Source organism: Salarias fasciatus, chromosome 1 (assembly GCF_902148845.1).
Source record: "Salarias fasciatus chromosome 1, fSalaFa1.1, whole genome shotgun sequence".
NCBI classification, from domain to species: Eukaryota; Metazoa; Chordata; class Actinopteri; order Blenniiformes; family Blenniidae; genus Salarias; species Salarias fasciatus.
Genome location: NC_043745.1, coordinates 8,525,642 through 8,552,106, shown reverse-complemented (window position 1 = coordinate 8,552,106; position 26,465 = coordinate 8,525,642). Strand labels below are relative to the sequence as shown.

Genomic DNA, 26,465 nt, shown 5'->3' with positions numbered 1-26,465 from the left:
GCAGTGGAGGTTGAGAAGAGAATTTGTTGTAAAATAAAGGAAGATGGCATATGTTACTCATAGTTTGTGTTTGAGCAGTATATTTGTTCACACATTCATTCACACTACTTATATATTAACAGATACATACTGATCCACCCTTTGGAACAATTTGTGTTTCACTGTAATGCTCAACATTCAGACCAGAAACACTTATTATTGGGTGTTTTTGTGTAGCTTGATCAATGTTTTTAGTGTACAGTCATTAACGTGTTGCTTGTTGTCTTTGTGCAGCTCTGCACTTAATCCTTGTGTAATCATTCTTAATTCCTTCTTGTATTTGACCAATGACGGCATATGCTAATCACAACAAAAAACAGTTTGAAGGCATGTTTAAGAAAAAAATAAGATGACAAACATTAGAAGCATACATGGAGCACTGAGAAAAACAAATATTGGGTCTTATATTTATCCAAAAGTACACGTGAAAAAAAGACACGACCTTAAGCATTTGGCTTCCCTTTTGTTTAATTAAAAACATCTCATGAAAGAGTACAAAACTGTTTTTGATGTTAGAAAATATCTTTACATGCTCTACATTACATGACATTAAAATGGCCTTAAAGATGTGTTTACAGAGCACAGAACGGTGACGGTGGAATTCTTCATTCATGAGTTCATGTCTCACACTGCAGGGAATGTCACGGGCCTCTCCTCTGAACAGCTGTGGTGCTTTATCAGCACAAAATAACATGAACCAACAATGCTGCAATCAATCTATGTGAAATAATAAAACACTCTTCGACTCACTTTACCACATGATTAGTTTTTACCGATGGATTTCAGAAAAGCCTTTGCTGATACTGCGTCTTTCATCAGCAGTAACAGTATAAAAGTATGTACAGTATAAATGTCGGTTTTACGGGTGACAGAGGAAAATGAAATCTGCTGTATAAAATAGCATCAACACATGTTTTAGTACTTTTTATCAGTTTCTTCTCAATGTATTACACACAGACTTTCTATCTCATTCGACCTTCCCATATGAGCTTTCAAGTAATTATTCCTTTCTTTTGAAAAAAGGCAATTTTTCCAAACATAACAAAACACAAAAAAAGATAAAAGAGTATTGCCTTCAGCTGCAGTGAAACATCAACTGGAAATAATTGCACATAGTTAATTAAGAGCGATCAGTTGCATGCGCTACATAGGTATCGACACGGAGACGCTTCTGTCCATCATCTGACCTTCGTGTAAACCTTTGACCCCTCGGCCGACGGTGCCACAGGCTCTCCGCTCCCACAAGGCATATGTACCTCTCACATTGAATACAACTCTTTTTAAACCTGTGGCCTTTGACCATAGACAGAAGTAGACAGTAGACAGACAACTGAGAACATTTCTCAGTGCGAGCAAAGCAGGTTAGTTTCATTAGCTGACTGGACATGCTGTTTGGCTTTTACCGTGAGGAGGAGCTCCGGAGATGAAGGATTGTTTGAGCCCAACCTCTGTACATGAGCAGAAATATGGCACTGTGGATCTCCTTGTCACGAGGGGATCTTGTATGTGCCGTATAACCATTTCCCTTCAGGCTCACAAGGAGAAGTCCAGAGCTTGACAGGTTTCTGAGCTTTACTGGACAATCTGTATAACGACCGGACAAGTCCAGGTAGACATTCACCAACTCTTCCTGTCGTGAGAGCTGTGTTTGAGTTTCAGTTTGTTGACCTCCCTGAGGACATGGTCTGCTTTTTTCAGCTTCTCCATGGCCTTAGCCAGCAGGTCTTCTGGGACTTCCTCCCCATCAGTTCCCGTCTTGGGGCCAGACACTCTGTTCAAGAGCTCACTCGTGTTCTCCATCTCCAGAGCCACTTCACCCTCAAGTTTCACAACCTTGTCAAGAGAACCATCCATGCTTTCGCTCCCAGCTCTCTGGGGTTGTTTCACCTGAGCGCAGACTGCAGCGCTGCTCAGCAGATCCCCACTGGACGCAGACTTGGCCTTGGTTGAGGGCTTGAGAGGAGCGGCGCTCTCTAGGCAGTGATACGCAAAGATCTTGGGTTTGATCGGAGGCTTGTTTAAAGTCGGTTTCTGGATCAGAGGAACAGAGGTCTGAATGTCATCCTCACTGTTGTCCAACACGTCCAGGCCGACATGGCTTCCTCTGAGCGCAGACGTGGATGCTGCCAGTGTGTCCTCACAACCAGAGCATTCACTCTCCTCATCCGAGTGCTGTCCGCTGTCCACCGATTTCTCCTCCGACTTCTGGCTCTTGTCCTCAGACGAGCGACAGAGCCGTGGACTGAGGCCGAGGCTGTCAGTGAGGGACTCATTCAGGGAAACGATTATTGAGGGGACTTCACTCTCAGGCATGGAGTCTTCTGCTTGAAGAGAACTGGTTGAGGTATCCGAGGCAGACAAATCTGGTCGTTGAGCATCTTGGGTTGCAGGTGCACAGATTTCCGGCGTGTCTGGACGCGTCTCGGAGGTCAGTAGAGGACTGGGACTCTTTCTCAGAGGCTCTGTAGCTATTTCAGGATCATTGTTGGACTCTGTGTTGATGCCACTGACCGTCTTCTGTAAATCTTCTTCAGAATCCTCTCCATCTGTGCAGGGACTCTCGGGTTTTCCATCAATGACTTGAGACGGCTCCTCCTCAGTGAAGGGCTCGTCTTCCCCTTGTTTCTCCACCACCGTCTCCACGCCGTCTGCTTCTCCCTTCTCTTTATTCTCCTGCTCTGAGCTTTGGACTTCTGGATCTGACTCCACAGTTTGATGGCAGGGCTTCTTCTGTTTGGATGGAGGGGTGGGAGGCGAGTTTACCCTGGCCTGTGAGGCCTCTGGGAGGCTGCTGCTGGAGCTGAGGGAGCTGGGTTTGTTGGGGGGGGTCGGTGGTTTGTCTGATTTTTTTATGGCTTCAGGACTCTTTTCTGGCAGCTGCTCAGATTTTGTCTCCTCTGTTTTTTCTTGTACAGGTGAGGCACAAGGCTTGGCTTCTTTAACCGGAGGCATGGGCGGCTTCAGGACCTTAAAAACGAGCAACCACAGTTTATAAGCCCCATTACCTACGAAAGACAAAAATGGAAAATACTTTCAGACATCATCATACAGACCTTTTTCTCTGGAACGTCCTTTTCATGCTCATCCTGAGACGCTGGGCTTGCTTTAGCCTCTTTGGTGGGTGGCATGGGCGGTTTGATGATCTTTTTCTGGGACTTCTCCTCTGGATCCGGTCCAGGCTTGTCCTCAGCAGTCTCTGCAGCTCCGCCACTATTGTACCGAGGAGTGACGTGAGTGCCATCGACAGCAGCATGATGGGTCCCGTTCGGCATTACAGCATCCTCCAGATCGAGATCCAAACGCAGGATCCCATCAGACGACACACCGGCTACCTGGAGAGCAAAAAAACATCAAATACGCTAAAGTTAAGCTCAGTATCAGGGAGACGACAACTGAAGACCATGCTGAGGCAAAAAGGCCGAAATCACGAGAAACTACTGCTAACAAATAAAATTGAAAGCCAAACTGTGAAGGCATTTTAATCACTGTGATGCTACCATCAATGGAACCAACACTTCCTGTGCAATTATTTCACAATAAAAGCCAAACCCCCAGAAATTTATAAATGCAATGGGTTACTGAATGCAAGCATCAAAACAGCAGAGGCTGAGAATCAATTCATCCAGTCTACTACTGCATATACCATAAAACAGGGTAAATGTTGATTTGATTAACATTGCTATGCAAAAAATCACTTTGACATAGAAGCTTTTTTAATTCATGTAAAAAACAATAATTTTCACATGACTACAAAAGCAATGAATTGAGAAATATTTCCCAAGTCAGTGGAAACCGTTAGAGAGCTCTGAAGGTCTTCAAGTTTGTATTCTGTGTTAATTATAAAAAACATTTGCAAGCAATAGCAATAAACTATTAAATAAAATGTTTTACTGTGAGACAACGTAACGCAATGTCACAAACAGCTTAATTCAACCCAGTGTGTATGTCCACAAGAAGTCTCAAACGTTATGATTCAAGTGAAAATCAACTCATAGCTAGCACAGCTGACCACAAACATACACTAATGGACTCCCACACGTGCACGCACACATGCGTGCGCGCGCACGCACACACACACACACACACACACACACACACACACACACACACCTCTTTCATGTGTATCCTGGTAGGTGGCCGGCGGTTTCTGTTCGCTTTGGGTCTCGTCCGGGTAACGTGTTCTAAATTACTGCTCTCATCAACCTTCACCTGTGAAAACAAGAAGCACGGGGAGCTTTTACAAGCTGAGCAAGTCTAAAAAGTCTGTCAGGACATCACTGACTGAGATGAGTTCTGACTAAACTGATTTTCTCCCGTTTACCTCGTCAAACACTTTGTTCTTCGCTCGGTTGATGCCGTCACTGAGGGCTTTAATCCAAGCCTCCTTGTCCTCTGCGCTCTGGGCCTGGAACTTCACGTCATGGACCTGCCAGGAACAGAGACGGGCCAACAGTCCAAATCACAGTCCAATCAAACATTTACTATACGGCCATTCTCTTCATCCGCTGATAAACTGGAGCTTTTTTGTTTTTCAGCTTTCTTCCCAAAAAGTGTTGTCATAGGTCTCTAGAGGCTCGCGTAAAAGAATCATGAGGGTCATAAATTCTTTTCATAAAAACATTTTCTTCTTAACCGAACTGCCCTGCAGACTACGGAGGACCAAAACTGCCATCATTAAAGATAAATGTAAAGAATGTATAAAAGAATGTAAAAGAAATGTAAAAATGGTTCAATAAACATATTTATGTACCAATAAATTACACAAAAGAAATATACTATGTTTCATGAAAAAACCCTAAAATATTTTATTAAAAATATATATTTCCTTTGTCATTTTCAACTGTTTTAATGCAACTTTATGTTAATGCTCCCATTTATTTTCTTTTCAATGTCAATTTGAGTTCAATTTGTTTATTTATTTGGTCACTTTTAAATTTCTTTCCCCATTAATTTTTACGCCTATTATTTATTTCTGTATTATATCTAACAATATCAACATCTAACACCTATGCTGTCAACATCATGTAAAAAAACGGTACAGCGCCAACACTTATACCAACACATGTGCATTTTCTGTCATACCACTACAGTTTGCTCCACTTCTCTCGGAGTTACAGCTTGTTCCATATGCACCGTGACCATTCGTGTTAATAAACAGACTCATGCTTTTCCACTGCTGAGCACTGAGGATCAGACCTGTGCGGCTCTGCAGCCACCCAACGGACGGCTGCTGGTGCTGAGAAACACTGTTGCTGCAGCTAATCTTCTCTCACGGAGTCTTTTTGGCATCATTCAGTCACACAGAGCTGGAGTTGAACACGGTTACCCCGGAGAAAGCAGGAGGCAGCCAAATAGCTCCTCACATCCTAATCGGACCCCCTCCACTTCATTCACACTCACCAACCTACATTCTGTAACCTACCAACTGGAAGGGGGCAGGTTCAGATCCAGGATCTCAGTTAATCAATTCAAAATTGCAGAGAAATGGTAGACTGGTAGATTCTACCCCGTATTTCTCTTTGTTTTTGAAGCCTCCTGTCTTTGCATGCTGGTGAAAGTTGAAGTTTTAGATTCAGCATTTGGCTTTGCTGCAATATTTTGGCAAATGAGAGATCAGAAAAGCAGGTCTATAGTTTTTTTTTTTTTTTTTCAGGCAATCTAGGTGGGGTACTGAGAGGAAGAAAGGTTGGGGATTCACAAAAAAAAAAAAAAAAAAAGAAGTCATCACGAAGAGGAAGAACTGCTTTGTGGCCTCATTCTGAAGAAGGGAAATGACAACAGTGTTTGTTGTAACACTTAAAACATGTTTTAGCTCATTGCTGCACTGAATTATTTGACGCTTTTACCAAACTTTTTTAATATGACAAAAGTCAAAATAACACTGACACCAAGTACAGAAGATATCCGGCTCAACTGTACCACCTTACAGCTCCTGTGACAATATTTGATACTGTACTTTTTTTGTTTTTCCTGTAAAAGCTCTTCAAAGTAGAGTAGATGTGTTACAGATCTGATTTAAATATTTAAAGCCTGTGTCCGGAGTTTCCGTTCGTTTCCAATGTATGTATCATTGTTTAACAGACCTTAAATGTGTCAGTCTGGTTTGACACGACAATATAATATTAGCATAAAGCAATATAAAAATGTATTTATGAGCCCCGTCTTCGTCTCATAGACCCCCATGTTATCTGAAAAAGCGCCGGTCAGCGTCAGCCAATAGATTTCGAGCTTCCGCCTTGTCATGCTGTCACTCAACTTGTGCACGCAGCCAGAGAGCACGTGTACTCGCCCAGGCAGAGGTGAGTTAGCCACGCAGCAGCTGCCCCGCTTACCTCGGATATATCCACTGTCTGTTGAACATCCACCGTAAACAGCTAAACATGGAGGATGCTGTAGGACTCAGAGGCTCTCATTTTCACCCGACAGATAATGCAATTAAAGGGGCGTGGCTTGGTCGCTCATGAAAGCAGAGGGAGGGCGGAGCCTCGAGACGTTGGATTCAAAAACCTCTCTCTTTCAAAACTGCGGACACGAGCTTTAATGACCAATCATTCTGCCTGTGCTTCACATACATGCAGTCGCCCAGCTAGGAACAGCCAGCATATGATCCTCAGACTTCTCTACGTCTTCAGGGTGAAGAACGTGATGATGTGTTCAGTTCCACCCTTTGCCCTCCAGTCACCTGCTCGCTTTAATCCTCTTTGTCTGAGTGCGTCGCCTAATATTTGCTTAGCCATAATTGCACTGCGCCTAATGCACATTTTGTGTTCTATTCAACATTTCTGAGAGTCCCACCGTCTGCTGAGCACCTCCAGGCTTACCTTGTTCCCAGACTTGGGTGATCGGATCAGGATCAGCCGGTGCTTCTTCTTGAAGGGGCTCTTCAGGTCGTGACATCTGTCGTAGCTCTCCAGGTCGAATCTCTCCAAGCAGTTCTGCAAGTCCTGCAAGACAAATTACAAATTTGTAATTCAAACTTAAACTGAAGCCTCATTACGTCTGGTCACAAATGAAGACGGACCTCATTTTCATACAGCGCCACTTCCGTCCTCTCCACTTGGACGTAGCGGTCTTTGTAACTCGCCAGCAGCCTGCCAGAGGCCTTCTTCAGCATGCCAGCTTTACCCAGGAACTTTGGCTCTTTCTTCTGGGCCGGCTCCTCTTTTGCACCCTGAAACGACACAAAGAGAGAGATTCACACTCAAGGCACAACCCGGAGCATCAGCTGACTTATGTGGTTCGAATCACCTTCAGTTATGATCCCTTACAGCCACCTCTGAGCTCAGAGTGGCGAGAATTAAAAAAGCTGGCAGCGTTTTTGTTTTGCCCCGAGTTCATGAGATCAGAAAAGACAATGCAGACTTCTTTTTGAGCTAAATAATCCAGAGTTTTAATTAAAAACGCAACACATTTAAAACATTTAACACTGCAGCAGAGAAGTCATCAAGCAGTTGAAAAACTACAGGAAAAAAATCCATTTAAACTACAGCTTATGCTAATTAACACTGAATTAAGCCAAGTTGAAAACTGAACTCGACGTCATCTTAGCTGGTGTCGTTCAGACCTAAAGCCGGGAAGGCCTTTACTCCCACAGCACAAAAAACTAAATCCCAGGTAGCAGTGTTGATTTAAGGGAAGCAAACTAAATACCTGAACAGGTAAAAGGAATTTAGAGCCAGAGAGGTGAAGGTGGAAGGTCAGGAAGCCCAAAGGCGTCAGTGTTGCTGGATATATTGCATTACATTTCTGATTGGAATTTAAAAACATTCTGAATGATGTGATAATGAGTGTGTGTGGTAATACAAACACAGGCTGACTGAGTATTGACACAAGGACAGAAATACCATCAGTCAGTATCTGTACGTAGTTCACTATCCAGACTGATGTAACAGTCTGATATCAGTTTACAAGAGCTGACTTCTTCTTGTTCTGATACTTGCGTTATTTACGGCCGGTTTCATTTTGACATCAAATCTTCCCCAATCACATCTGGGGAAGTGTGACAAATCATTTCCTTGGTCCGAAGCAGAAGTTGCTCTTTATTTACAAGTTTCTGCTCCCGGCTCCTCCCTGCTCCGGCACGTGAGGCGTCTTCTGTTGCTTTTCATGACTCACCCAGAGACTGAGTAGGTTTACGCCAGCAGTAAAGGCAGCAAGGGAAAAATATGTTCTGCTGGGAATCGCAGCACAGGCAGCGGCTCTCTCTTCTGAACGGACATTCCTAATTCTGACACCTAACACCATCGCATCCTTTGCACAGAAAGCTTTTCCACTCTGCGTTTTAGCCGCTTGCATGTTTTCCTTCGCTGTGCTTCAGCAGACGGGTGTGGAGCGACAGAGTGATGGATGTGTTTGCAAAGGCTCCACCTCTTTATATGAGACAGTCTTCTAGTAACTTCTTTACAACACAAGGGGCTTGCTTTACTTACTGCTGCATATAAAAAGGAGCTACTCACTCAGGAAAGCAACACAGTAATTATGGTTGCTTCAATTAAGCACACATGGCTTTGGTATTGTAGATTTACTGCTACACAGCTGTTAAAGGGGCAGCTTGGTAAATCTAACTCATTCTACATCTTCTCACCAGGTGGCAGTAGTGAGTCACTGCAAAGAGCTGGGATGAAGAAGACACACAACAGTTCAGATCTTTTCAATTCCTGTAAAAGATTCAGCAGTTTGTTTTTCAGGTAATAATTCCCAAGAGGTTCAGATTCTGTTGAGCTTCCATTTAAAGAATGACTTTACCTGATTAGCCTGTGAACTTCAGTACTGAGGCATAATCAATAACTCATATCCATCAATGAAATTGTTGTTTTCTTTAATTAGCTTATTTGTAATAGATGTGTGTATAGAATAAAACATGCTGTCCTTTTAACTTCAATAAACATTAAAGAGTTACTCAGCTTCTTGATACAAGATTCACGACCGGCCAAACAATTAAAAAGTGTCGCTTATAGCCCAGAAAACACAATACTAATACATCAGTAACTGATACTGTTTGTTCCAGTTGCAAGAATAGAGGTTTCACAGTAACGAGTGCTTTATAAAGTATAATTCACAGCGTTGCTGGATACTCTTCTGTGTTCGAAGACAGCTTGTACTTTATTAGACTTTTCAGCTTGATTCTACGAGTTTTCTGGCTACATTTCAAAGGGAAATGTTCTTAATCTCAGTATATTCATCTGAAAGCAAAACATATCAGAGAGGATGTCCTGCAATCGGTTCAAAGGGTTAATGGTCATTTATCTTCTCTCCCTTCTGAGCTGATAAAACGTGTTATACACATATTTCAGATTGTACTGTTAGGCGGTTTTAAGTTTAGGTTTTAGAAGAGACTTTTTTTTGAGTTGGGTAAGCAATAAAAAAAAATAACTTTTTTCATGTTGTTCCAATGCAAGTTTGGTCAATTTATAGCATCCATTACTTTTAATGTGTGGCCAAAAGCATGGCACTTCCATGGGTGTAAGTGTGTGAATGCTGTATGCTGTAAGTAAAGGGCTGTACGTCTGGGAGGCATTTCTCGACATTTCTACCCTTTTTCCCGGCAAACGTTAATGTGATCTGGGAGCTGCTTTGAGTCCAAGCAGACTGCTGACCTCCATGAAATAACTCCACATACAGACTTGCACAGTAAGCTTTGGTTTGGAGCCATACTCCTTTTTTTTTTTTCATGGTTACTGGAACGCCAGCATGTGCAGGTGTCTGCAAAAGTTCACTGTCTTTGTTTCTGCAGGAGGAACTTCCACAGGATATCTTTTTTTTTTTTTTTTTCCTGGTTCGGGATTAGGTGGGAGGTCATCTAACTGTTTTTCCACTTTTACTCTCGCTGCAAAAAAAAAATGTTTTAGTGCAGTAAACAGCAGAGCAGCTGCAAAGAAAAGAACGCAAGAGAGAAATGCCAGACAGGAGGCGTCAAGGGTGAAAAAAGGAGTTCTTCAAAAGAGAAGTTAGGTTAAGTTCCTCAGAGAAAGACAAAGCTGCCTCTCTGTGATGAAGCCTTGGCGGGCCTCGAATGTGTAAGAACATGGAAATAAGGAGATGGTGCTTGGTGGAGCACTTCAGCACAGTACTGACAGAACCCTGTGAGGGTGAGAGGTTTCCATTAGTCAGAGCTCAGCTGGCCGCGATCACAGACTTTTGGTGACACTCTAATTCTGAACTCACACAGGAAGCCCATACTGAAGCACAAAACCAGAGAGCGCTTCACCTAAAGCTGTCCACACGTATGAAACATTCTCTTGGTCTGTGGTTTTGTGGCGAACACATCGACCTGCCTCAACCGACGGAACAAACAGGGCCAAAGAGCCCTGCAGCCAGCCACGGCCTGTAAGCCGAGTCCGAAAAGAGGAAGAGAAAAAACAAAGCTCAGAATTTTAATGGAAGAGGCACACCTCGGCACACATGTGTTTCTGATGAAGTTTTAGGTCGGGGCGCATCTGGAATTCATTGATTTTCCCCGCTGACCTGCCCAGCTTGAACTCACCACAAGACTCAGCGGAGCTCACACTTCACCCCTGCTAACCTCGACGAGCCGAGCAGGGGGCAGGACGGCGGGGCAGGACCTCTCTGTGTTTGCTCGGTCTTATAGGGCGTGTACAGGCCGCTCGCCGATGTCTCTGACTTCCACCTAACGAAAGCTGATCCTCATCTCAGATTTCTTGCTTACAGATGGTCAGCGGATGCTCTGAGAATACACTTCCCATTTCATGTCGGTGCCAAATGCGCTGTAGTAAATGAGGACAGTTCCACACTGTCCACTCCCTCAGTCACAAACATGAGCTTATCCAGTGAGATTCCTCTGAAAATCAGCTAATATTCAAGATGCAAAGCAAAAACCACCCAGAAAAAATGCTTAAATATCAGAATCCTGTAAAAAACTTAAAGTTTTCAGGTGTAATCCAAATATATTTTCAGTTTTTTTCAGTAACATTTTCAAAGAAAGGAAGAAAGAAAATGCAATAAATCTACAACAACAATTTCTGAACTTGATTCAACATGTTGTTATTATTAAAGTTAATTTACTTCTGCTTCTTTCAATCTTCTTCACCTACAGAGCCCACTAGAAACGCTACACAGGTCTGAAGCCCTTCATAAAAGCTTGTGTATTGTCAGAAGGTGAGGGACAGTTTTAGTGTCACAGCAGTTTTTTCACAGATCTACTCTCAAACAAGGAGGAAATCTATTTTTATAATGCTGGCACATCACGTGAGAGCAGCCTGTAAGGCTACGCTTCAAACCCACCTTCTTCCTCTCATACCAAAGTGTCATGTACGCAAATCTTTATTAAGAACTCGAGAAAAAAAACAGCTAGACTTACCACAAGATTTGCATTACTATTTTCTCTCAAGCTATATGCACTCCGATGTGATGTTTAGAAGAAGAAAACGTCCAAAAAGGTGCTTTTTTCCCCTTTCAGATAAACTACTTCAATGTCATCAAACCAGGCACAGAGTTACTTCCTTAGCATGAAGTAATCGGTGCATTGCTGAATCAGTTCAGCTGTTTTCCACTGTTCATGCTCTGCATGCTGCAGTAAAACGAGTGCAACTCACCGAAAGACTGCCAGAGCCATCCACCATCATGACCATGACTCACTTCCTATCCACTGCATCAGGCGCCAGATTTTTCTTGGGGACCGTAGCAGCCAGTGAAGTGAGATGTTGAGAAATGAGCCACAAAACCCAAATAACATCCAAAACGTTTCCTCGGACTTAAAGCATGATGACAGCTGCGCCAACTTCTCTCACAAACATTTACGGCAGCGGCCAAACAGATGGAGCACAGTGATGAAGCCCGCCGTTTCCAGCTGTTTCATGCAGGATTCAGAGTCACTGGATCAATCAGCAGCTGCACTGGGATCAGCTGACTGTTCATGTGTGGACAGGGAGCACAGTGACGGGATTCAGAGCTGCTACTCAACAGCACTGCCGCCGCTCCGTTTACAGCCAAGCCTCCTCGCATTGTTGCTGTTATGATCATCACTTTATCCATTTTTCCATTTACCCAGAACCCCTGCATCTATATATTTTCCTCCCCACTTATTCACCCATCGGCCTTTCAGTCCATCCAACCATTAGCCCATCTGTTCACCCATATCCACGCATCTATACATTTTCCTGTTCCTGCAAGTTCACTCTCTGGTCCATTCCGCCACCCATCAATTGATCCACTCAGCCACCTATCAAACATCCACTTTTGACCTATCTACCATCCATCCATCCATCCATCCATCCATCCGACGCCTCTCCCAGCTGACGAGGCAAACAGCAGGGAACCACCAGCTCACCAGTCCAGAACAGAGCCCATTAGAGCCAGCTGCCATCATGTCATTTTTATCGTTCTCAACTATTCAGTGATTCAAAATGAAACCTGGCAGGACTCTTGGTTTCTGCAGCAGATTTTCTCTCAGGCGGAGCTTTGACGCCACTCTGAGGGCTGATATCTGAGATCCTGCTGGTTTGATCAACAAGCTGCTCAGAAGTGTGAACTCAAGGTACTTCTCTTTTCAATCTGAGCAAAATGTTGGATTATACTAACAGGGTTCAACTGAAACCAGACATGAGAATCTGATAAAGTTGTTGCTTTTGTTTTGTTTTTCAGGATCAGTGTTGATACCTGATTGATCTTCTCGTACTGTTTCAGCCGAGTAAAATCTGGGCTTATCTGTACTTATCCAGAAGGGAAGTTTCACTTCTAAATGCCTCTGGCTGAAACTCATCAGTACTCAGTGGTGAAGCCAAAGGCCATGTTACTGTCAGTAGAGAATTCACATACAATTATTCTGAGTTTACTTCTAAGAATGCATATTAAAAAGATAGGTTTATTGCAACCGCAGATAAACTCATCCGAATTTGAGTATTTGAGTTATTTTATTTGTCACGTGTCACATTTCATTTTAATCCTTTTTCAGTTTGAACAGTTCCTTTAACACAATTAACAATTCTATAACCTCAATCATTTGCAGAGAATATCAGATAAAATAGAAGTTTGGATTACACTGAGAGAAGCTGCTGAACAAAGCTTCTATTGTGCTCTCATTTTCACCAACAGGCTCATTTTGTAATTTACTGTCTTTGGTAATAATATCAAGAACATCCCTATTCATTCAGAGATTTGATGATTCTAGCAGCAATGAGGACTCAAATACAAACTCAAACTGTCTGCATGGTCTTTCAGCATAGTTTTTTTTTCTTTCTTTTTAATCCAAGCAGTGAAAATATTCCAGAAGGACACTTTGCTCATTTTTGGAGCACTTCTCAGCCCGGTTAGAACACATTCCCCAAAACACACAGCCATTGACCATGAGGACCCTTTCTTTTCCATAAAGGCACTTTCACAGAACCCATCAGTGGTGCCCCAGTAAGACGATGAGAGCGCACACACACACACACACACACACACACATGCAACCATTGTGCAGCGGGCCGGCCGTGAGAGAGGGTTAATTGTTTTCTGCCTGACACATAATGTGGCAGTCTGTTTCCTCTTTGTTGAACCGGGTCAGGCCGACACGTCACGGCGTGCTCTCTGGGTCAGATGGATGGAGATGAAGCGATGACTCACAGGGCTCAAACCCATGACCACGGTGGACGGACGGCAGCGGTTTGGAGGGTGGAGGATGCAGGCCAGAGAGCAGAGCGAGGCAGTGAAGCATAAATGACCGATTCAAGATAAGCCAAGTACCAACACATCGCTCTCCAGCCACAAACAGGCGCGGATACTGATCACAGTTCACTTCACGGGGAATGCACCGTCCTCAAGCCTCCCCTCACGTCACTAAACTGCTGACAAACCCTGAGAGCCTCAGTAAAACAGATACGGAGTTTATCCATTAAAACCACACAACAGGAAACAACAGAATGCATCTGCTGACATAGCTAAGAAGGTTCCAATCCAGATCTTCTGTTTAAAGGAATCACGTTTCTAACAGTATTTCTTCTTTTTATTGTTTGAAGTGAACTTACAGTGTCTACGGAAGCTTCATGTTGCTCAAGCGATACAACAAACCTGTGTATTTAGCTCCCAAAAATACCCTATCCTTCCTCTTTTATTTGTCCTTTTTCATTTCATTCCGTTCCGTTCTGAGGAAAAATTACTTACATATTGCAGCATTGTAAAAGCTCAGAGTGTTCCCATCAACTGAAAAGTTGGATAATTCAAAAACATACATGCACACTTTCCAAAACTGGCATTATACTACTAGATATAAAACAGGCTCCTCATCCTAACTGCTGAAGAAAGAATTAATGAAAGTAGGGACTTCCAAATCAGATCAGGACCGTTTTAGCCTTTATTAATTGATCTGCAATCAGGAAATTGAGTCGGTCAGTCCAGACATTTTTTTGTATCAGGGTTGTTGTAAAACTGAGCATTGATTTCAATAAGTTATAAAAGGTCATGTAACGACCCCACTGGAGCAGAATGCTTCACAGCATCTGTCAGCGCTGAGGAAATATTTCAAAGTAGAAAACACAAATAGTCCAACAACCACTTTCAATATCCGCAATGACGGTGTTTCTTTTTTTAAATAGGTTATTTACTCCCACAATGTCATTTGTTTCCAAGGCGTTAGTGATCAAACGCTACGCTGAAATTAGTAAGGCAGCAGTCAAACGTGAAAAGCGTCACTGAGCTGCAGTCCCACTCAAGAACAGCTGTGTGACTGTTTCACTAAACTCCTGTTTACTGGACCAGAACTGAACTCAAAGCTCCTGACAGAAACATAAAACACTCTAAGCTCTCACAGGCACTACATTTGGTCCATTATCACTGTGCCTGTCTTTATGCGACACACCTCTTCCTGTTCAGAGACTAACAGTTCATTGAAGCTGTTTTTGCCACTTCAGAAGCATGCTTCGTTCAGGAACCACATCCACCTAATAGAGCATCTTCCCCCGGTTCATCAGTGTCACTTCAACTCAACCTAATGAGAGAAGACATTAGTTCAAACGATGGCTCTCCTGCTTCTCTCAGGGCACACACTTGTCTTTAACAGAAAACAATAATTATGAAAAAGCTAAATTCTCTTAAGCAAGAAACTTTTTCTGTGCTGTCCTTAAAAAAGTAACTGGAATTACCAGCATTTACAGATTTGCACAACACCGATCATTACTCACTGTGCTGCACTCATGACAGTGAACTCACTCTTTTGATCTTCCTGTTTGAAGAATCACTTTCAGAGTGTTAATGTGTGTTAAACCTCTGTGAGGCTCTACATCAGAATGAAACGACCTCTGCTTGTAATTGCTTGGCTTTTCCCAGCAGACTCCTGGTGGCTGATGCTGGGGAGTGTAGGAACGATGGCCTTCTTCAAATGTATTCGGTGACGTCACCCTGCTTGTTAATGCATAACGGCGTCGTGTGTGTGATCCAAGGACAGCAGAGGAATGTTTGAATGAACAAAAATCAATGATGTTTGCAACTTTAGACGTTAATATCATGAAGCCGAGTGCATGAAACTACTCCCTCCAAACAGCAGATAAACCTCGAGTGAACTTCCTTTTTCGACTTGAGTGACTTCCTCAAACGTTAAAACTTTAGTTGTTACCATTTTTGTACATAGCATCACGACCTTTGCCCATTTTCAGATCAAGTATGTTCTCTTAAGTAGATCTCACACATGCTGTGACGTCTCTCTTTCTTCTTTTCCACTCAGTTTTAACACATCCCTCCAATCAGATCAGCTGGCTAACAAGGGAGGAGTAAAGACTTATCAGCATTTGTAACAGCCCATGGGCAAACACAGTCCAGGACATAAAATCTGCTTCTGAGTCTGTTTTTAAGACTTTTCCACCAGGTTGTGCCTGATTACAGGGAATTACACCCCCCTTGAGGAAGTTCATGCAGTGGCTTTACTGTGTTCAACACAGAAACACAACTCGCTGCACCTGCAGGAAAATACAGGGAGCCCTTCTGAAATCTTCCTGTACGGACTTAAATATTCAAAGATGATTGATTCTGATGCGCTCCAACAGGCTTACGGCTTAAATTTAGACTTAAACAGCTAATTAAGATTAGCTGATCATCATTTATCTATATTATATTGTACGGTTTAGTGGCATATTTTGGCAGATGTAGTTATATCTGTTTCAAACTTATATCACTGATAACAGTGTAACATGAAGATACACTTTCCAGTGCAGTGAGTGGATCTGACACTTCTATACAGTATAGAAAGCATGTAAGCAAATACTGCTCAATGTGACTTATACAACTGTGTGTCATTATTTGTTTAGGCTTTCCAATAAAAACACATTTTAATTATTTTAAAGACTTTTATCTTAATAAAGTGTTCACTTTATTATTTACCTCTTTTTATCATTGTGTGAAGAAGAATTAAACTGGAGGGCTGCGCCTCTCACAGTAACACATTTCATAATCTCAATCGCTTATAGGATTACGATTCTTAATCACCTTGTTTAAAACCATTTCCTTGTAAAGCACAGCGAGTTGCTTTGTGTCCGACTGGAACTGTTTAAGTAAATCTGCCCGGTCTGGGCTATCTAGACCTTTCTTTCTGTGCCACAGCATTCTGTGAACATTTAAACTGCTTTCAAGAAGTTTAAAAAGTACTTCAGTTTGAGATGCAGGCATTTCTGGACACGACCCTGTTCTGGGCCACTGACCCTATGTTTGACACCCTAGTTGGAGGACAGAAGTGATTGGACTTCGTACTGGCACATATTTGAAGCTGTAGTGATGCAGACAGGCTGTGCACAGGGTCAGAGGTCAGAGCTCCAGTGTGGTGAATGAGGCAGACTGGAGGACAGGTGAGCAGGTCAGCAGGTCAGCAGGTGCTCGGATACCTGCCTCGTGCCTCAGGCAGCAGGAGCACCGCTCCGGAGGCTCAGCTGACTGCTTCCTCTCTGCCTCCATCTCGGCCCCGCTCCTCTCCTCTCCTGAGGCTGGTCGCGCCCTGCCGGAGCTTCTTCACTCCCCCAAACTTTCCCCCATCACACAGCAGCTCCACATCTGACCAAACACTCCCAAACAAACCCCGTTCTGGTCTGCAGGCGGACTCCCAGGCTCTATACTCACTTCTTCCATGATGAGCAGCCGTCAGGGATCCGTTATGTGGCTGCTGAGCGGACTCGCCCCCAAAAACCTCTCGACGTCGCCCTTTATTCTCTGTCTGCTCGTCGCCGCTCGGCCAGCGGATCGCTCATTTCAAGCCGGACAAAATCAGGAACTGAGCGAGTTTGTGACGCTGAAGGCTGGTCTCGTTTTCCTCTTTTGCCTCTGAGCGCAACAACGAAAGAAAAAAAAAGTTCGAAGAAAAAGTTTGGTTTCCGGTTGAAGTCCCTTTTACTCTGTTGAATCGAGAAGCGCGCTGAGGAGGAGCAACAGTGTGCGCGCGCCAGCAGCCTGCCTCCAGCCCCGATCTGCCCCCCGATCTGCCCCAAACCACCCCAGCATCCCCTGACAGGCGCAGACCCCCGGCCCGCTGCAGACCTCCATCGTTTCTCTCAGTTGCAGTCGGATGAAGCGCTGCAGCGGCCTGTCAGCCTCCAGCAGGGCCACTTCCTGTGAGGACAGAAACCTCAACCTGCAGCCAGGGCTGCGTGTGTGCGTGTGTGTGTGTGTAAGTTTGGTTTTAATAGGGTTCAGGATCATAAATAGTAACCGAGATATAGATGGAGATCAAATCAGCTTTGCTTCTTCCTCCTCTTCACTGTTTACTGTTTGTTTGAGTGTAAATGCACATTAGCTGCAGGGATGTAGGCACATTATGCCTGAGCTGTGTACAGAATTGTGTTTATATGTGCAAATGTCATTGTGTTTATAAAATGTTATGATTATCTACATGGCTCAAATACACTGCAACTGAAAAAAATAATAATTGGAAATGACAATATAAGGTATAGGAGCTATCAGCTTTAATCACGCCTTTATTCATTTTTACACAAACAGAAAATGAATATATTTGAAAACTCTGTGATGATTTAAAAAAAAATCTAAATCATTAAAGCGCTCCTCAACTTTCTTTGCATTTCTTTAAAGATCTAACATACACATAATTTTTTTTAAATGTTTTTTTCACACACACATACAGTATGTGTTTTGAAAAGCAATTTGGGTAAAGTACAAAATCCAAAAATGTTCATATTCTGCCTGTTGTCTTACGTTTCACCAATGTACAAACAAAATCAATACTTTTTAATAACAGAGAGATCTAAAATTTTAAAAAAATGTATTTGTACAATGCACAGATTACGCATTCATGCTTAAAACTTTTGAATGTGGTTCAGTCCTGACTGCTAATGATGATTACAGCAGGATTATGGACTGCCTGTTTCATTTTCACTGGAGTGAAATGCTCTGTGCACTGCAGCTCTGTATGAAACGAACACAATGCATTTTTGTCAGTACCGCCTATAAAAAAAAAAAAACAAGTGAAACACTAACAGCCAATGACTATTGTGATAACGGAAGTCAATCAGGACACTCAACAATTCCATATAAATATCAAATTTAATCTCAAATATGTAAGAGCAGAGTTTGCATGTTCTCCCTGTGCATGTATGGGTTTCCTCCAGGTACTCTGGTTCCCTCTAACAACCCTGAAGCATGTGAGGTTTACTGGTGACACTAATGTGCCCCTTGGCATGAATGTGAGTGTGTGTTGTTGACTGTGTCTCTGTGTTTGTCCTGTGATGGACTCCTGACATGCTGAATCCTGCTCTTGCCCATTGTTAGCTGGGATCGACTGAAGCGCCCTGCGACCCTGCAGGACAAACTGGAATAGAAGATGGATGGATAGATGGAATAATTCATACCCTAAATTATTTCATGTCATCAATTAATGAACATTTAATATATGATAATGCAAGAGAAATACGATTATAATATTAAACAGATACTGACATTCTTGGCTGATTGACATCCATAAATAGCATTCAGTGCACTACTAAGATCTTTAAGCTTTGCGGCCTATTTCCAAACTTCACATTGTTTACTCATAGCTTCAGTTCTATATGTGTGCAAGTGAATATTAAATATTCCGTTTCAAAAAAGTTTTAGAATTTTAATTTTACACTTTTGAGCTTTTCAAAACCATGATATCTCTAAAACATCAGAAAGAAAAATAAATAAATTGGAAGCTGTTAAACTCACCTATAGTTCAATTGATACACAGTTAAATTTATATATAAAGCTGTATTGAATTGAATTAAAATAGTTATTATTACTTAATTATTACTTAAGCAGTCCCCTTTTTATTGGCAGAACTTCAGAATGCACATTTATGAACATCAATAAAATAAATGCTGCCTTTCAAAGAAAAGAAGAAGAAGAAGAAGGGAAATGTGAATAGCCGTTCAGATGCGGAACTAAGCATCTGTGCATGTGCAGCTACCCGGAAGGTACAGAAGAGCGGACACACATGTAAACAGAGATGTGTGAAAGTTGTAGGTGTTAGGCGATAATCCTGTTGCTCTTTGTGTGACATAAACTTTCCACCTGGGCGATGTTTCCTCAAACATGATGTCCGAAGCTGCTTTAGATGAAGTTTCTGTTTTATCGTCTATTTACTGCGGAGAGGGAGAGTTTGTCCTGCAGGAGGCTGGTGAGTCAACAACAATCATCTGGCAGAGAGGATCACAGAATCCATTCAGCCACAAAAACCACGGACTCCGCTGAATGACTTCAAGTCCTTCATTTCAGTTTCAGTCTGAACTGACGATGTTAATTTATTGCAGAATTGTTGACAGCAGTTCTGAGCACTGATGTATGACGTGGTTGATCGTTTATTCAACATATCTTCACAAACAGTCCCGATAAAGATTAAATCAAGGAAATACCCATGATAAGATCTGTTGATTTTAAGTTGATTAATCTAGAGGACATAGCATCCTCCACACGTATAATCCTCTGATCTACATCCCGAAGCGGCAGTATTTTTGGCATGTTGTACTTTATTTCCTCGCGATCCACGTTTCTTTGGTTCTCATTCAAAACAGTCTGACATTACGAATAACTGTGGGATTTAATGAATTTGAGCTCTGGTACAGAAAAGTTGCAATCATGACCTTTGAGGGCACAAAGCAACATGACCTTCCTCCGAGTTTCACAACATTACTTTATTTCTGTTTGACTTCATTCATTACCTTCCTCCGTGTGCCATCAGGTGGATTGAGTGCACTGAATCACAGAGCCCTCTCAGACTGTCGCTGTTGTGATCCCTGTGAAATAACTTATTTCTAGGTTTTTTTCTTTATGTAACAATAAGGCCTGATAGCAGAGGGAATGAAGGACTTTGTGTGCAGTAGTGGTTTGTTTTTCCTTAGGGCACATTGCAGCGTCTGTCTGAAGGCAGAAGACAGAAGTCTTTTGACAAGACATGATCTGGTTTGCTGACGACTCTTTCTGCTCTTTCAGCCACTTGTTCCTCCCAGATTGTATCCAAGTTCCTCTGGTGAGCCCCAGTGATTGTGGAGCAAACTTTGATCATGCTGTTCAAGCTGTTCGTGTCTTTCATAGACAATTCAGTGTGAACAGGCTCATATAAATGATTAGCCATTGTTGGCTATTCTCTGTGTTAGTAAATTCCCCTCTATGCTAAAAAGATGGAGAAATGTTGATCAAGGCAAAAAAAACTCATGCTTATTTATTTATTTATTTATTTATTTATTTATTTATTTATTTTACTTTTGTGACTGACCTCTCAACTGGTTGGATGTCAGATGAATCCAGTGTAATAGTTTAGAAGTGGTCTCATATCAGAGTGACCCCCTCAGCGATAGTAATCTGTGCTCTGGGATACTGCTACATCGCTCTGCTGTTTCTGACACTGCTGTCACATTTCACAACACAAAACAATTGTTACTCATAATGAATAACTTCCTTCGGCAGCTGGAAAAAAAAATGCTGATCCTGCTTGAGACAATAATGGTTTCCTCCTACACAGCTTTCATGGAACCCATCCTCATCTGACTTCCATTTCAGTCACCGTCAGATCAGCTGTGGTCAGGGCCAGACTGCAGTGCACCACTCAGCCTGCTGACAGACTGCCACTCCTCCAGGATCCTGTGCTGGAGATGCAGTAGAGCTCACCCTCATGTTATTTTATTTACGCATACTTCACAGTTTCTCCCATTTTACATGTAACCTGATCAGCAGCTTTCTTTAACCTCAGCTCTGTACAATCCGGTTATTTCACTTTCCATAGCAAACCTCGTTGATATTCTGTACATGTTTGTCAGTTCCTCTTATATTTACATTCCCCTGCACCATTGCTGAAATAAACCCTGTGTTTGTATTGCCGTGTTAAATGACTCCTTTCAGTTTAAAACCTTCTTATTAAAAAGGTTGACTCCGTCTGTCTCTGTGACATGCTCACCTTCCTCGTAGGTCAGGATGGCCTCATCGTCCAGATCAACTGCACCGGCGGAGGAGAGGACGGCCTGGTGGGTCTGCTCTTCCATCTGCACCCAGGCTACCCGTCGTGCCCCCCCGACATATCCGTGTCTTCCACCGCTCTGTCCCGGACTCAGTGTCAGAGCGTCAGGCAGAGGCTGCAGGAGCGAGCCTCAGAGCTGCCTCCAGAGCCGATGGTTCACCAGCTGGTGGAGTTCTTCCAGGTGAGGCTCCATCGTCCCCTGACTGGCATTTTATGTCAGAAACATCTCTGTTTTGTTGTCATTGTAAAATCACATTTAGTACATTACAGAGTATTTGAAATTTGGTTCAAAGTGATTCATTGTTTTCTGAAACTATCTCAGCTAAAGGTCTCAGTGTGTGTTGCTCACAGCAGGAGTGTGTGGAGCTGACGGAGGGCTGCAGAGGAGCAGTGGAGGCGATGAAGCCGAGAGAACAGGACGATGAGTGGACAGCGGTGCTGCTGCTGGACCACATGCGAGCTCGGAATCGTTACGTCGGACTGCTGGAGCGCTGGAGTCAGCAGCTGCAGCTGGCCGGGGCGTTGTTACTGGGACAGAGGATACTGGTGATCCTGCAGGGGGCCAGGCACAGCGTCAAGGTAACTGCTGCTCAGATCCACCAAACCAGGACAAGGTAGAGGTGCTGATCATTGACTTACAGGCTGAGAGAGGCAGGACGCATTTCACATCGTGTATAGCAAGACTCAGCCAAAGCCAAGTAGAAGACCAGACCCAGTCTGGTCTGTAAACAACCCAGACAAAACCAATTCCTGCTAATTCATTTTTGAGAGTTTTTGCATCTTGAATATTTGATTTTGGCGTTTATTAAAAAGTTATTTCATTAGTTTAGAAACCACAACATGACTTTACATCTTAATGGTTTTGTACTTTTTCGACATGTTTCAGCGGAATATTTGAATTGGTTCTTAGTATATTTTCCTGTCAGTTTTGTTATTGTGCTCTTTATGTCCTGATTTCTTTGATTGTTTTTTTTTAGAATAATACCTTGACTAGTTATCATTATTCCTCTTGTTGATTTGTTTATCTTAATAAGATAATGATGAGTTCACACAATACTGTTTAAGTCGAGATAAAAGCAGGAAATGTCTGGTTTTCACTATGACTGACAAAAATCAATATCTAGTTTAGTGATTATACAAATATTGAAACACAAAATGTAGAACTTTTATTTCACCAGCCAGTCAGTTAATGGCCAACAACCATCAGTCTGAGGTCTGATAAATATAAAATTGTTTGAGACTTACACAACCCTTGAATCCACTGTCTGATCCAAAACAACTCTGGAATGTAAGTTTAGAATTCTGCCTCTCACTCCTGCTCACAGTACAGTTGAAGGTCGTTGGTGGCTCAACTTCACAGAATCCAAACAAAGCAATAAACTGTTGAAATGCTCATCAATCAGATAAAGAACATTAAGGGATATATTATATCCAGTCCTTATAAACAGCTCTGATCACTTTATGATAGAAATATCTGCATATTTTTATTCCTCTGTATGTTATTTTGCATGCAACTAATTTACAAGATTGAATTTTGAAAACTTTATGTAGTTATACCAGGGGCCGCGGGCCACACATTGACCTGAACATAAGTTGTTGACTTTTTTTTTTCGTTTGAAAGTACAAAAAATGTGTGAACATCACTCTGGATGGATTCTTTTATTTGGTTTTTATGTTTATTGACTGGTTTGCTGATGAAGTTGATTTTTTTATTCCTTTAGTGTTTTTGTCATTTTACCACGAAGCACTCTGAATTACATTTAACATTTTAAAAAATGTGTCCCGATCACTAATATAACAATGGCTACTGTTATCATTTTGGCCATCTTGAATGTAATAAAGCCAATAATGTACGGAAATAATGTGAATAATGTTTTACTGCTATAATTGACAGTGCTGTATAGTAGCCTTAATGAATGAATATAACAATCATCCCATCCACCACGTACAGTTCTTCATTTTTGATGAAGCAAATGGTACAAAATATGCCAAACAGGCCTTTAATTCCAAAAAAACACTTTTATTTATGTATTACTACATTATTGGTGACAGTTATAACATTTTTGAAAGGAATTTATTCATGGTATTTCACTCATATAAGACCTTATTGCACTATTGATGGGCAAAATTATTAAATTGCCGGTTGTTGCAATATCCATTCTAAATAATAACTGATTGAGTGAGCGATGTGCCGTACTGGAGGGAAACTGCGCTCCCTGTCACTGGATATGCCCCGACTCAAAGCCTCACTCTGATCGTCTGCCTCCAGGAGTTTTGTCACCGGCTGAAGACGGTGAAGGTGGACGTGGATTCTTCGGGGAAGAAATGCAAGGAGAGGATGATGAAGGTCCTCATCGAGACGCCTTCATCTTCCCCCGGTCATCACAGGTATGGATCACACAGACGTGACCGAGGACAGACCGATCTGATCACACAGTGGAGTTAAAGCAGCTCTCACGCCCCTCCCTCCCTCCCTCCCTCCCTCCCTCCCTCTCTCTGTCTCTGTTCAGCATTCAGGGTTTTATAGTGAAAAACTATGAGTCTGTCACAGAACTGTCTGCAGCTTTCGAACATTTCCACATGACGGATCTTTACCAGCGCATTTTTCCTTCACTGAAAGACTGAAGAGAGAGCGCTCCACAGTTCCTCCTATTGTTAACACAACGGCACCTGTGTGGAGGAATCAGCTCATCAATACAAAGGGTCTGATGCACAGAAAATACACGTCAATACACGTCTGAATGGCTTCCTCATTTTCTGATACCGCTCTAATGCATTCTGATACCATTTTTTCTCTTAAACAAGTTAATGGCGACTCATCTGAATTTGGTTTTAACCTTCAGAGATTATAAGTTATGAAAGAAACACTGAAGATCCATAGAAATATCCAACGTACTGATGTATTAAAAACCAGAACGCTCCTGTTGTAAGGTGCTACAGACCACTTCTTATTCAAATGTGTATTAGATTACAGTTTCATACTGACAGTTTCAACATAACATGATAATAAAAAGGAAAAGCCTGCATAAGTAAGTGTTCAACAGCTGTGGGAGCAAAGTAAATGTTGTGTGAAGACATCTGCTGCTGCTGCCTGAGGGAAATGGAGGAGCAAGCCTTAAACAAAGGACGAATAAAACGTTTGAAGCAGCCTTGCTGATCAACTCTCAGACTTGTTTCTGTGGTATTCCTGGTATGCACTATCTACTTTATTCTGAATATATTTGTATTCATCTCGCAGCGACACCAGCTAAGATTATATTGTTGTTTGTTTAAACAATGATAATAAATGTTGTGATTCTCATTTGTCTGGTGGTTTTAGTCACAGGATTGTTTTGTTTACTGAAGATTTAAAAAATGAAAATCTTGACTTTTGCTCCACCTTGTGGTTGATTTGAGCGCAGCATATCAAAATCTGAGTCATGTTTTTTCAGGTAAGCTCAGCATACAGTGAATTTGCTCTGGGATTTTTGAACGGTATTAGTAACAGTTCAGCTAACATTCATCCACACAGTTTTATATATTCACAATATGTCCATCTACACCTGTAGACATGGAAATATCCACACACTGAGCATATAGCCATGTTTATAAGTGACCGAAGATGGAGGCACAAATTTAAAAATACACACAGAAACACAGACAGACGTCCTCTTGATAGCAAATCGTCATAGGAAATAATATTACTCTGCCAGATTATTTTTTGTAAATTTACACCAAATCCAACCAGCTGTTGGATGTTCAGCACAGTGTGTGATGTCTGAGGTTTCCTGAACTCAACACTGCAAGGCCCTCATGGCACTGACTCACTTTACAGCGAGACACGACATAACAATAAACAGCTTTCTTGCTATATTTGCAGCGATGCTGTAAGAATGTCAGTTGAACTTCCTGCAACATTTACCAGAAGTTGACATTCATGTTGTGTAACATTATTAACAAGATATTCCCTTGAGATTTGCTGATGTTTTTCCTGCGACAGTTATTGAGAATTCTTCTTATACATACAGTCTAAGTCAACAGTCTGTCACTAGTTATTAAAAGTGAAGGTGTAGGTGTTGACTATAACCTCGGTGAAAACCAGACTCACACATTGAAAGCTTGATTCTCATTTCCTGAACTTTCCACTTTGTGGAAACTCTTCTGTTCAGGGCTGGATTTGATGGCTTTATTCTAATTAAAATACGCCAGCTGTACAGAGACTGGAAATTGAGAGCATTGCTCTGTCCAGGTTTAAAATACTAATCCCAGCATTTAACCACAGAATTAAATATAAAGCCAAATAAAAAACATACAGTAGTGAATGTTTGAGATTGTTCATACGTACAGGTACACAGCCCAGATATCAGATTTGAAATGCAAAGGTATCAAAGTAACCTGTGATGTTAAATGAAGGCGAAATGTCCGATGATTGATAGATCAGTGACCACTGTGTGAATGTTCTTTTAAGCAGGTTCAAAATTCAAGTGGCACGTTTGTGAAATGTTGTTACTCACCCAGGAAATAGCAAAGCTCTATAAATAATTTTAGAAATGTTGTAACCTCATTTGCTAATAATTTCTTGAATAACTTGGCACGTGTCAATTAGACATGGGTTTTAATTTTTCCAGCTTATATTGTTTGTAATTTGTTAACAGAACGAAATATGTATGAACTCATCACTCAACAAGCAAATGCAAGATCGGACAGATTCTTACATTTCACTGTTGTTCAATAGATTAAATTTATTGAGATCCTTCAGATATGTTTTTCAGCATCATGCAGCCACGTGTGAACAAGAACTAAATCCCTCCACCTGATGAATCTTCTTTCTCTACCTGAGGAGGTCAGATCCTCTTCTGTTATGGGATGATTCATGTCTGATCAATATTTCAACACTCTGTCTGCGGAAAGCAGGAACGCCAACTTCCAACTTTCCCACACGCACAAAAATAAACTCAGCAGACTGAACCGTGGCCCTCAGAGATGTCTGAGAGAAGACAGAGCCTTCATTAGCACAGATCAACACACAGAGGACGGCAGGCCTCTCCGG

The 26,465-nt window shown here is 42.1% G+C and overlaps 2 protein-coding genes across 3 annotated transcripts; one reads left to right on the top strand and one right to left on the bottom strand.

The window, feature by feature from the left end:
* Nucleotides 1-466: 466 nt before the first annotated feature.
* On the bottom strand, nucleotides 467-17,377 carry plekho2 (pleckstrin homology domain containing, family O member 2). The gene is made up of 7 exons (XM_030093058.1): nucleotides 17,077-17,377; nucleotides 7,061-7,210; nucleotides 6,861-6,983; nucleotides 4,361-4,465; nucleotides 4,150-4,248; nucleotides 3,093-3,371; nucleotides 467-3,006 (listed from the first exon to the last, which is right to left on the bottom strand). The coding sequence occupies exons 1-7, from the start codon at nucleotides 17,083-17,085 to the stop codon at nucleotides 1,657-1,659; spliced, it is 2,115 nt and encodes a 704-aa protein (XP_029948918.1). The 5' UTR covers nucleotides 17,086-17,377; the 3' UTR covers nucleotides 467-1,656.
* A 2,041-nt stretch (nucleotides 17,378-19,418) lies between these two features.
* Nucleotides 19,419-24,714, top strand: rwdd3 (RWD domain containing 3). 2 transcript variants are annotated; one of them, XM_030092089.1, is made up of 5 exons: nucleotides 19,419-19,603; nucleotides 21,388-21,617; nucleotides 21,791-22,015; nucleotides 23,706-23,824; nucleotides 23,947-24,714. In XM_030092089.1, exons 1-5 carry the CDS (start codon nucleotides 19,519-19,521, stop codon nucleotides 24,059-24,061), a joined length of 774 nt encoding a protein of 257 aa, XP_029947949.1. In that variant the 5' UTR covers nucleotides 19,419-19,518; the 3' UTR covers nucleotides 24,062-24,714. The 2 variants fall into 2 exon arrangements, with proteins under 2 accessions (XP_029947949.1, XP_029947939.1); XM_030092079.1 differs by having other exon boundaries at nucleotides 21,788-22,015.
* Nucleotides 24,715-26,465: the final 1,751 nt, after the last annotated feature.

Bases quoted from the DNA above. Each gene is read 5' to 3' on its own strand.
- plekho2 (XM_030093058.1), bottom strand. The intron at 6,984-7,060 runs GTCCGTCTTCAT...TTTGTCTTGCAG, and splicing joins TGGCGCTGTATGAAAATGAG to GACTTGCAGAACTGCTTGGA. The intron at 3,007-3,092 runs GTCTGTATGATG...CTCGTTTTTAAG, and splicing joins AGGACGTTCCAGAGAAAAAG to GTCCTGAAGCCGCCCATGCC.
- rwdd3 (XM_030092079.1), top strand. From the start codon at position 19,519: ATGATGTCCGAAGCTGCTTTAGATGAAGTTTCTGTTTTATCGTCTATT. The intron at 22,016-23,705 runs GTAACTGCTGCT...GTCTGCCTCCAG, and splicing joins GGGCCAGGCACAGCGTCAAG to GAGTTTTGTCACCGGCTGAA. The intron at 23,825-23,946 runs GTATGGATCACA...GTCTCTGTTCAG, and splicing joins TCTTCCCCCGGTCATCACAG to CATTCAGGGTTTTATAGTGA.